The sequence below is a fragment of the Vicugna pacos genome, chromosome 10, assembly GCF_048564905.1.
Source record: "Vicugna pacos chromosome 10, VicPac4, whole genome shotgun sequence".
Taxonomy (NCBI): domain Eukaryota; kingdom Metazoa; phylum Chordata; class Mammalia; order Artiodactyla; family Camelidae; genus Vicugna; species Vicugna pacos.
In genome coordinates this window covers 68667595-68679455 of record NC_132996.1, presented here as the reverse complement: position 1 = coordinate 68679455, position 11861 = coordinate 68667595, and the positions used below count along the sequence as shown (strand labels likewise).

Here is an 11861-nt window from a genome sequence, read left to right as displayed (position 1 = left end):
AACAAAGTATGCTCTTTCTGTACAGTGGACTATTATTCAGCCATAAAAAGGGATGAAGCACTGATAATGCTATGTGAATTAACTCTGAAAACATTATCTGCTAAGTGAAAGAAATCTGACACAAAAGATCTCATATTGTATGATTCAGTTTATATGATATGCCCAGAATGGGTAAATTTATAGAGACAGAAAGTAGATTAGTGTTTGCCAGGGGCTGTGAGTCAGTGGGGATGATGAGTGATGGCTGACTCAGGTATAGGGTTATATTTTGGATTGAAGAGAATATTCTAGAATTAGTGGTGATGTTTGCACAACATTGTGAATGTACTAAAACCCACTGAACTGTACACATTAAAATGGTGACATTCATGTTATTATTATATCTCAACATTTTTACATTCAAAAATTTTTTTAAATTTTTAAATTTTTTACATTTTTACATTTACATTATTTTTATTTTTTATTGAGTTATAGTCAGTTTACAATGTTGTGTACATTTTTACATTATTTTATTTTATTTTGTAGTTTATTCTAATGGAGGTGCTGAAGATTGAAACCATGACCTCATGCATGCTAACTCACATGCTCTACCACTGAGTTATACCCTCTCCCCAATAATGTTTTTTCAAATGTGAAAAAAACTAAGTCCCTTTGTTGGTCAAGGCCTTTCACATCTAGTTAGAGGGTTGTCTGGAGGGAGAGGCCATGTGTGTCCAGCCAAGACTGGCTCTCAGGTGGCTCAGTCAGGAGCCTCAGGGTCAAGGGAAAGGAAGTGTGTACCAAACAGAGAAATGAAGTATCAGCCCAAACGGCTACTCCCAGCTCTGGGGAAGTGGTAGGGCTGGGCTGAACCAGGCTGGGTGACCCTGAGTCAAGGAAAAGGAAACACCAGGCCTGAGGTGGCTGCGGGAGGTGGAGCAGGATGGGGGCCAGAGGAGCAGAACTACGGCCCTGTGGGGCCCCCAGCCTCCAGGACTCCCCAGCCCCGCAAGCCTCCATCTTCGTTCTTGGCATTCACTTGTGTTCCCACACGCGGAGCTCTGAGGGGCTCCTGTTCCCCCAGCAGCCCTCCCCTGACCATCGTATAGACAGAGCCTAAATCCTGAAGGGTGGCTATGTAGGGGTCAAGGGAGGGCAGCCTCAGGCCCCGCCAGACCAGTGAGTGAGAGGTATCACTCTGCAAAGGCAGGGCTGGGGCAGTGAGGCATGGAGGCAACTTGGTAAGACTGCAAGGCTTGGCTTCTTCAGACCCATCTGCCTCACCCTTGGGCTTATGTCTCAAGGGCACAGGGCATGACCAGGACCAGGGGACATGCCACCAAAGGGGGTTCTGAAACAAATGGGTCACAGGAGTCCAGGCCCAGTCCAGGCTTCTTGGCTTTCTCCACCCTCCATCACTAACGTCCCCACCCAGAGCCTTACTTTGGAGGTCATGAGCCCCACAGCAGGCAGGAGCAAGAGCCCCACACGAGCAGGAGGGATGAGGCTTCAGGAAATTGGTGACCCAGCTAAAGAGGGGCCTAGGAGCAGTCAGCTGGCAGTCTCTGGGCACCGACTTCCTGCCAAGAGCAAAAGGGAACCGTCTAGTGTCAGAGGGGCACGTGGCTGCCAGACCTGTCTGCAATCAGGGGTTCGCATCCTGCTGTTTTTGTTTGTTTTAAATGCCTGCTCTGGCCCTGCCAGAGCATTGCCAGCAATCACACGACTTGTATCCAGGCAACCGGCTCTCTCTCCCATTCACGCGAGCTCCAGCATCACCCCCACCTCCCCCCACCACCCCAGCCCTCGGGCTGCACACCACTGCCTCCCCCTGCCCTGCACACCACTGCCTCCCCCTGCCCTGCACACGCCTCCCTCCCCGCCCCCACACTCCTGCCAGCCGCCCCCATCCCACTGGGGCCCCTGGATCTTCTTGTCAAGTGGGCATCAGACGTTACAAGGCTCCTTCAGCAGCAATGTGAAAATAACTGCCAGAGCCACGGCGCCCCAGGAACCACACCTGAGCTTCCACGGTAAGTGTTCAGAGCCTTGTTTATCAGGGCAAAAGGCCTGTTGGCTAATCTTCCCAGGCAAGGGTTTTCCAAGGCAGGGAGGGGTGGATTTTTAGCTGACATTTGGCTTATAGAAATACAAATGACATTCTCTAACTGCGGCAACTCTGTGGGGCCCGGGCTCTAAAAATGCCACATCCTGAGACTGATAAGTCACGTTGGCCCTTTGGACCATGGCTGGGTGCTTCCTATGTGGGGAACCCTGGGGAGGAGGAAAAATCAGCTCCGCAACCTGGGGCCTGTTATCTAATTCGTGTCTTCAGAGGAGGTGCCTCTAAAATGAATGAAACAAGAGCAGCTGCTTGCTTTCCAAGGGAGACCAGTTTTACTGAAGTCCGGTCAGATGTATTGTTGATTCCATTTCACTGTCGCAGGACAGAGGCAAAGGTTGGACACTGCTAGGTTACCTATTTATCTCTGACTCAAGGCTTCGGCACGGCTGCTCCCTCACACACCTCTCGGCCCAGCAGCTGGGGGTTTCCAGGCTTAGCTTTGGCATGTGAGGCAGGATGGCCTGCCAGCTGAGGGTAGAAACCCACTTCGTGTTTAGCCAGTGACAGCCTCTCCCCAGATGCCAGGACACGCAGGCATGGGGACACGCTGGGGACCCTGGAAGGCCCGGCCTCGTCCAAGTGTTCTGGGCAGGAGGGGAGCCCCGCGCTGCTGTGCAACTCAGCAGAGCCAGCACGAGGGAATCTAGCTCTGGCGCAGCTCGGGAGGCCGCCCCCTCCAGATGGAGAGGTCAGGCTGGGACCACGGCACGCCTAGGACTGCGCCGGGAGGGCCTGGCACGCAGCCAGCTGCTTGCTCGGCTGCCTGAGCCCAGCACCTTCTCAGCACAGAGGCTGCAGGGGCCTTGGGAGCAGCCTGAGGAGGATGGGAGCCAGGGCTGGAACCATGCGGGAGCCAGGGCTGGAACCATGCAGAAGCCCAGCATGACACTCTGCCTTCTCTGGACAGAGGTCAAGGAGGCAACATTCTTTGTTCACCAGGAAAAAGGGACAGAAGAAAGATTCGACTCAGAAGTTACAGAATTTATTTTCATTTCTCCAAAAGTTGTTTCTGTGTCTGACTAATGTAGGAAACTGCAAAGCCTTGACTTTCCTGAATGTGTTGCATCCACGGCCAATTCACTCTGGACTCCACGTGTCCATGACGAAACAATAGCTTTCTTCTAGAGAAGCCCAGCTCAGGGTGGAGGTCCAGCTGCTCCAGGCCTTCCCGCTGGGCCCGCTGCCCGCGGCCCTCTCCTCCCCAGCTGGCTGCCTCTTCTCCTTCCACGGGCGGGATCTTGTTGGAGGGCTGCTCCCAGGCTTTAGATGTCTTGGAGGCCCGCACGGTGGGAGATGCAAAGGGCCGAGCCTCAGATTCTGACCACCTGGGCGGCAGCACACGGACTCCGCCTCCCCTCGCCACTGTCTGCCGGCTGCCTCCTGATGTAGAGTCGGCCAAAGGTGCCCCCTACCTGTCCTTTGGTGAGGCGCCCGGGATTCACACAGATGCAGCCAAGGACATCCTGGGGAGACAAAAGAAAGGCCAAAACTAGCAAGACTGATGTGAAAACGCTGGAATCATGTAACAGACCCCAAAGAGGATTTTATAAAATGGAAATGAAGGCAACAAAACACTTGTGAAGTCAAATAAATTAACTTAATATTGGAAAACTCTGAATGCCTTTTGAGTCTCTGAAACAGACTAAAGAAGGAGACTCGGCAGGCAGACGGTCAGCTCCCAAACTTGGAGACAAACTTGATCTATTTGTTTTTCAATGTGAAAAAAGTTTACCTCTTGGGGCTGAAGTGGCTGGTTTAGCAAGAGGGCATTGGTCAGGTGAATTTCCTGTGAGGATCTGATCCTTAGGGCAAGGCCTCAGGCAGCAGAGGCGAGGATAAGAAAGCTGCTTGGAGGTCATATCAGAATTGGGGTGTGTGTATGAGAACCATAGTTTGAGAGCCTTCCCACCTGCCCCCGGGGCTCCCAAGCTGGGCCGACAGAGCACCATGCTCTGGGGGGAGAGGGCAGCGAGGGGACGCTGCTTACTTAAGCATTTTACTAACAGATTTGTTTTCTAGCCCTACCACCTCCCCCAAGAGAGGAGGCCTCCGTGCCGGGCAGGAGACCTTTGAGGAGGGAGAGCTGGTACTTCTAGACTAGAAGGGAGTCAGAGACTGGCTCTGGTATTTCTGGGAAACAGCGGAGCTCACACCTACCTTCACGAAGTATCTCAGCTCGGAAGGGGTGATGAAGACATCTGGGGTGACGGGCAGCTGTGCACAGGCATAGAGATGTTCGTAGTCAATGGCCACATCCTCCTGGGGCGGGTAGAGTGGGTAGTAGCTGCAGAGACAGAGAGAAACGTTAGCAGCAGTGGATTTGGGGCCCCTCCCCAAAGGATCCCTCCATGTCACTGGTCTCCAGCTTCCACAGACCATCTGTTCCTTTCCCCTCTGGGTTTGGGGGACAGGGTGCAGGCTTGTCACCCCAGGGAGGAGTTCCCTGGTGCTGGCCCAGGGAAGGCTCTCAGTCAAATGTGTCAGAGCTCAGTGACCCCAAAGCACTCTCTTCGCGGTCAGCTCTTCCAGCGGGCAGGCTCACCTCCTCTGGGTCAGGATGTGCTTGAGTATTCGGCTGAATCTGTCTGAAGTTCCAGAAGAACTGGGAAAGGAAAAAAAGCAAGAAAAGGAGTGTAGAACCTTGTTTTTTAGTGCTTGCTTCTCTTCAGGGAGGACTCGAGGATTTATTAAACTAGAGAGAAGTGATGTGGCCAAGGCCTCTGACAAGAAGGTACCTCTGGGGAAGTTTAAAGATCTGCCCATAAATGGCTCGGTCTGTTTCCACACAAGAGGGGAGCTGGACACTGGGTTCAGTGGCAAAACAGTGGGAGCCCCCTGTGATTAGGGCCGAGGCAGGTCATTAGCAGCCCTGTGGCGAGGTCTGCACCAGTGTGAGGTGAGCTGTAGCTTGGGTGACTTTCGCCCCTCAAGCCAGAGCCAGTCAGCGCACCCGTCTCACTCAACACATGAACTGCTTCTCCCGCCTCCCCATCCCGGGCGATGGGAGAGCTGAACTGCTGAAGCGCAGCTCAACAGATTCGGCTGCGGCGTCTGATCCTCTGCAGAGCTACACACTGTTCTGGGAGGGAGAACACCCCGCGGGTAAATTCACAGCCATCTTCCACAAGTGGGACATCTTATTTAAGTCACAGATGTGGCAAATGAAGAAAGCAGATGAATTTCTATGATGATAAATTAAGCGTGAAGATGGAATGAAGGTGTTTCTTCAGGGTCTCAAACACTGTAGAGACAAGTGGTAACAGAAACACACAGGCCAAATGCTCCCTGTGGGCACCTGGAAACTCAGTGGTCAAAGGGTTTGGCAGAAAGTGCTGCTCTGAGGGCTGCCCGCTCATGACTCTGCCAAGTAGCCCCGTGGCCAAGGAAAGGACCAGGATCCGAGGGTCAGCGTCTTGCCAGCTGGACTGGAATACACGTTTTACCTACTGATCTCCTCAGCCCCCATGTGGAACAGCAGATCGGTGGACGTCAGGCCAAAGATCACTTCATTTATGGAGAGGGTGCAGGGCTCAGACACAAACTGCACGCGCTAAAATGGGAAAGGGTGGGACATTTGCAAACCAAAGCCAGAAACTTCTTCTCCATGCAGGTTAGGGGGGGTGTCTTCAAGGGCTGGGGAGATCCCTGAAAGGGGGACCAAACCAACATACAGTGAATCACACATCTGCCTGTTATAAAGAGGTGCTTAAGATGCAGGCCCTAGGCACGCCTCAAAAAGGCATCCCCACCCCACTCCCGGGCCAGCACTGGGCCACCTTCGATTCTGGCTGCTTGCTGGTCAAGGAGCAGACGCCAGTACCTTTTTGTCCTCTCGAGGCAGGTCGGGGCAGCTGAAGGGAGGCTGTGGGTACACGGGCTCGTGGTGCACGTCTCTTAGCGACGGGACGAAGACCAGGTGGGAGCCGGAGCTACTTGGCCAAAAAATTGCCAGAAATGGAAGGAAAATGAGTGCATTGAGTGAGGACAGCTGGGTGAAAGAATGCAAGTGTCACAGCTTGATACAAGACCCCACATCCACAGAAGAATTTCAGGACCGAACTCTTCTATGAACAGATTGTGAATGAAATACAGTTTGTACTAATTTACACATGACCACTTCGATGTGGCTTGGGCCGCCCAGAGCATACTTCCTCCTGGCTCCCTGTGATGTTCCGCTGGAGAGGGGGGACTACTGTTTGGGAGAAAAAGGGGAGAAGAATTTGAGGTCTAGGAAATCTAGAAAGAAAAGAGTCTGACCCGAAATCCTCAGAGCCAGAGCTGGAGCCACAGTTCTGACTTCACACTGAACAGTTGCGGCTTTTAGGCGTCACGCAGCCTCCCTGACCGCGGGCTCTTCCCTAGGGAGGGACCAGGCATGCCAGTCGATCCGGGGCGGGGAGACCCAACTGGCTTCTCCCAGAGCCCACCCTCCTCTCTCGCTTGGAGAATCAATGCCTTCGGTTTTTATTTCTCAGCAGACTGTGTTGCAAAAATGAAAGAAATATCTAAGAGCAACAGTAAAAGCAGAGATGACAGATGTTTCCTTTGATGGAGGCAGAAGGAGAATCTCTAGGGTTACAACATATAAGTGAAGAAAAACCCCTTAACTGTAGGGGACAACTCTTTATCCTCCTCAGCCACCAAACAGGAAGGAAAAACCCTGACTCCTAGGTTGGCTCAGCTGTCCCTGGCACAGGGGCCTATGAAAACCAACAGGAGTAAATTGTTACATTGGGGGCATGTTTGACATCTACCAATAGCTCTCACTCCCAGCTCCTTCTCTTGCTTAAAATGCTGTGGCCTTCCCAGGTGCAGGGACAGGTCCCATACAGGTACATAGCTGCCTCTTGTATGGGATAAAGTGTTGGTGATGGCTGTCACACTTGTCACTCGATTGTCAGACTTCTGCAACAGAAAATCAGAATCTTAAGACCAAAGGTACTTGGCAAATTAGTTATAGTCCCCCATCCCTGTAACTGTTCAAGTCCACAGATTTGGGTGCCGAAGTCTGGTAAAGAGGCCGGGGGTGACCTGATGGGGACAGCCTGTGCTCCAGATCCCTGGGGCTCACGGTCTGTGGGAGACACAGAGGGCAGAGGTACAGATGGCTGCTGTTGAGAGATGGAACTGCTCTGTTTTGCGCAGACGCTGGAAGAGCAGCGGCTGAGGAGGAAATGGCCCTCCTGCTCATGGTTAGACCGGCTGGAGGGGGAGGGATCTGAGAGAAAATTCCAACTATGCTGAGCATTGCACAACCTCATACATCATGGTGGGAGGGTCCTCACAGCCGCTCCCTCAAGCAGGACGTGAGCTCCTGGGTTTTCTCAGCTCTTAGGAGGGAGGTGCTTCTTCACTGGCTCTGGTTTCTACAGATAAATCAGCTTAAGGCTCTGTGTTTCTCACCTCTCAGAATAAAACTACATTCCCCCAAAGAGGTCCGTGGATATACTGTTTTGGGAAGGGCGGGACAGCGCCCCTCCCCCGAGGCGCACACTGGCTGCAGATGAAAGTGCCTGGTGGTGCTGGGAGCTCAGCCTGCGTAACAATGCCTGCTTGTTCTTTGTTTGTACCGCTGCTGTCAATACCACATGGGGGAGGCACCAAAAGCAGAACCCAAACTCAAACTGAAAGCACCCAGCCAGTGCTGGGGCCCTGCCCCAAAGTCCCTGCCTATCCCAGAGCGGACCTAGGGCTGACAAAACAGGGGCACCACCCCTGCTCCTGTTTTTCGGGGATGTATCTCCTGAGAAGCGTGCGGCTTCTCCATGTCTGACAACCTCCTTTAGGGTCACAACAAACTTGGGAAGCAAGAGGGAAGGCACTTGTGTTATCTCCCTTGGAGGAAGGGAGGCAGGGAGGGAGGGGCAGGTCCAGCTGCAGGATGTCAGTGGCACGACTCCAGTGCCCTGACTCTGGGGTCAGTTAGGGAGTGTTCCTCCCCAGTCCTGCGTCCAACGCTGGCTCACACTGCTGGTGCAAAAAGGTAGTATTACAACAAATCGACTCTGGAATCAGTTCTCACGGCCAGAAGGCAGAAGATTATACATCTTATTTTAAAAACAACCTTTGTTACAGACTTATTTTTAAAAGCTTAGCCTCAGGAATGCTTGTTTTTGATGCGCTCAGCTGCAGGGAGGCACATCCCCAGAGGATGTCCACCTGTACCAATTTGTTGCAAACCTTGGCTCTGGATGGGAGGGACAGGAAGTGGGGGTGTCAGCTTCCTGAAAAACTTTCTACTTCCAGCTTTAGACTCTTCCTGGAATAGACTCTGCTCTCAAATTAGAACTGCCATCTCTCCTTGCTGCTGTGGCCTTTCACAGTTCTGTCTCTTGGTCCCTGGCAATGATTCCAGGTTCCCTCCCCCATGAGTTTCTACCATGGCTCACTTGAGGCACTGGCAGTGCCCTCAAAACAGGGGGAAGCATGCACTCGGGGAAGGACTCGGGCTTACCCCAAAACTCCTGCTCACACAACGAGCCATTAGGGCCCCCTGGGATTTGGTTGTGTAAGTCATCAAACACTCCTCAGCAGCATCCGGGAAGATCCCTGAGGAATATGAGTTTACACAAAAGGGGGTGAGAAAAGGAAGGAAGTAAAGAAAGAGCAAGGGAAGAGAGAAAGCCTGTGTAGCCTTCTCCTTTCAAGTGTGTTTATCTCTGTGTTTTACAAAGACGCCTCTCGGCATCGGTGCACTTGAAGTTCAAGAGTTTTATCTGATCTCTTGGTTCAAAAGCATGAAAGGATGGGAACTGCCATGACTTCTGAACGGGAAGCCCTGGAGAAACTTGGGAAGCTTAAGGTTCTGTCCAGCGTTTTGAATTCTGACCTTCGTGTCCCTTCGATAATTGTTCGTAGACATTGCTTGAAAACATCCTCAAATGGGCTTGTCAGTAGACAGCTCTGCAAGAACAGAAAGGAGACAGACTTAGAGGGCAGATGGCCGGTGTCTGTTCACTTGCTGAGCGTCTGTTAGGTGACCCTGGGCACCAGCCGCTGAGCAAGGAGCTGAAGGAGAGATGCAAAGATGGAAAAGCTGTGGTCTCTGTCCTCCAGGAGTGGAGTGTAGTTGGCGGCAGGAAAGGAGATGGGGGAAGAATTAACCTTCCTGAATGTGAGCTACGGGAAAGACTAGGAAGAAGAGCATTGTGCAGTCTTTTCTGCGGGTTGTGTCTCCCCTGAGACAAAGGGAGGAAATGTCCTCAGAAGGGCCATTTGTGTTTTATGCTCAAAGGACAGCAAGACGTGGGTCAGAGTTGAGGGGAGCAGCCAGGAAGGTCCTCTCACTAGCAGAGCTCCAGGACCCAGTGACACCATGCCTGCCCCTACCCCTGTGCCTCAGCGACAGGCTCGGATATTTGTAACCCCTGCCCCAGCTTCCAAACTTTGTATTCTGGTGCCCTTAAATGATGCCCTTAAATTCGGTATCTTTATTAAAAATGCCCTGCAATAATGTATTCCTAATAAGCCACAGGGATTCATTTAGGTTGTAACAGATGCAGGATAAACTCCGAGATGAAAGTAACAGCAAGGGCTCAACTGAGTGCAGGTATCTGGTATCTCCCCCACCCCAACCCCAGTCACTCACCTCAACCTGTTCATGCTTAGCATCCAGGAAAGGTCCAAACTGCAAATAAGCCGAGGTGGGGGTGGGGGCGGAAACAAAGGTACCAAAAGAACAAATGAGAACCACATGGGTCTGTGAGCACCTTCCCATAACCTCTCCTAGCAGCTCTCTGCCCAGGACCCACGTGTCCCTCCAAGGCCGCCTATAGAGCCTGGAACAGGAGGCAGATGGGTTTGGGGCGCTTAGCCAATATCACAGGCAGAAGGAGCTGAGCCTTGGATGGAGGGGGCCACTGGGGCCCCAAAACTAGCTGCACTGCCTCCTACAATAGTGGGCTTTTTCCTTCTCAACCCAGCAGGGGAAATCTACCTCCATGCAGGAGAACTTTGAGCTTTCAGAGAGATTAGCTCACAAGTTGGAGTGATAAGATAGAGGTGAGAATGCCGTAAAATCAATGAAGAATGGCAAAAAATCTTGGGCTTTTGGATTAAGACTATACACATCTTGCCAAAGATGTAGACTAAGAACTAAAAAGTATTTTTAAAAAGGAGGAGAGTCTGACACACTTCCTAAAAATGTAGAACCTCATTAGACCTTTTTCTAAGACCAGCTCCCCAGTTTCCCCGCTGGTGCCTCCCCAAGCAAAGCTGTCCCAGCAGGGCTGCCTACCAGGATGCAGACATCCGGCCGGTCTCGGTTGATGACGGCGATCAGGTCAAGCAGGGGGTCAAATGTGATGCTGTCAGACGTGGTGTACGGTCCACAGGCCACCAGGACCATGATCTGCTCAGAATCTATGACAGAAGGGATAGTTAAGGTGTTGACGAGAAGACACTGGGATGTGGGCAGGAACGACAGTTAGGGAAAGATGCCACAGGATTCAACTGACTGAACCTCCTAATGTGTGCAACACTGGAATCCAAGAGGAGTAAGACCTCATCCTACCCTCAAAGAATCCTCCACCAGCAGGCAGGGAGAGATAAGCACGCAAGTAACTAGAACTCGACAGACGCTCTACCGCCAGTGCGCGAGTGAGGGAGGTAGTGGTGGTGAGGGCAGGATGGAGCAAAGCGACATTCGCTTAAGTGGTTTCCCTCCGGCATTTTTTTTTTTATTGTGGTAAAATACACATAACATAAAATTTACCATCTTCACCATTTTTAAGTAAACTTTTTTGTGATACTAAATAAATTCATAATGTTGTGCAATTATTCCCCCCACCCCCTCTCCACATCACTTTCCACCTTGTATAAGTGAAACTCTGTACCCACTAGACACCAGCTCCCCACCCTCCCTCCGCCAGCCCCTGGCAACCACCATCCTACTGTCGGCTTCTATGATTTTTGACTCTAGGAACCTCGTCTAAGAGGAACCATATAGGATTTATCTTTTTGTGACTTTGCTTACATTTGATTTCACTTTGCTTACAGTTGTAAGTAGTTTTCCGGGAGCAAGGGCAAGGCACTAAGATTTGAGAGTGCTCAGTGTGAAGGGCTGGCGGGTGATGAGTGCAGCTGGAGAATGTGGCATACTGAGGAGCGCAGGGAGACAGGTGGATGCGAGGCTTGGAATGGGGACTCCTGTGTGATGGGGCACAGGGGCATTGTTCTTGGCGCCCTTTTCCTCACAGCATCTGCTTTCCTTTGGGAGGATCAGCCTTGCCTCCATAAGGCAGTTGAGGTGGGGCTACCAACCAGGCGCACTGTCCTCACCTAGCCAAGGAGCAGGCACGCGACCCAGTTTAAGTCCTTCATAATCTCCTCTGGGTTGTGGAGTCTAAAGGTAAACCATCCAAGGACAGAAAAAAGGTTGGCGCTGACCCATCCCAGTAGAGGTGCTTGGATGGGGTAGTTGGGTAACTCCACCCACCTGGACCCCTAGAGTTACTAAACCCTAATACGGGTTAGAAGCCTGAATTTCCAGCCACCTGTCTAGTCCATGAACTACCTGGACCTCCCCTAACAAAATCTCTTTTTCTTAAGTTAGTTTGGACTGGGTTCCATAGCTCACAACAACGAAACCCAGAGAGCCTGACTTCTTAATATGCAGCTGTATTAGTTTCCTGTGGCTGCTGTAACAACTCACCACAAATCTCATGGCTTCGAACAACACACACTTGTTATCTTATAGTCCTAGAGGTCAGAAGTCCCAAAATCAAGGTGTGGGCAGGGCTGCACTCCTTCTGGAGCC

General features: G+C 51.7%; 1 protein-coding gene across 4 annotated transcripts in view; it reads right to left on the bottom strand.

The window, feature by feature from the left end:
• Window positions 1-3064: 3064 nt before the first annotated feature.
• Window positions 3065-11861, bottom strand: part of POLA2 (DNA polymerase alpha 2, accessory subunit) — a 23811-nt gene continuing 15014 nt past the window's right edge. For all 4 annotated transcript variants that reach the window (XM_072970278.1, XM_072970277.1, XM_072970279.1 and 1 more), the window contains 8 exons: window positions 10341-10465; window positions 9693-9731; window positions 8934-9007; window positions 5925-6033; window positions 5548-5654; window positions 4647-4706; window positions 4262-4388; window positions 3065-3567 (listed from right to left, as the gene is read on the bottom strand). In XM_072970278.1, coding sequence (XP_072826379.1) covers window positions 3415-3567; window positions 4262-4388; window positions 4647-4706; window positions 5548-5654; window positions 5925-6033; window positions 8934-9007; window positions 9693-9731; window positions 10341-10465 — 794 coding nt within the window. In that variant the 3' untranslated portion in view covers window positions 3065-3414. The remainder of the gene's footprint in view (window positions 3568-4261; window positions 4389-4646; window positions 4707-5547; window positions 5655-5924; window positions 6034-8933; window positions 9008-9692; window positions 9732-10340; window positions 10466-11861) is intronic.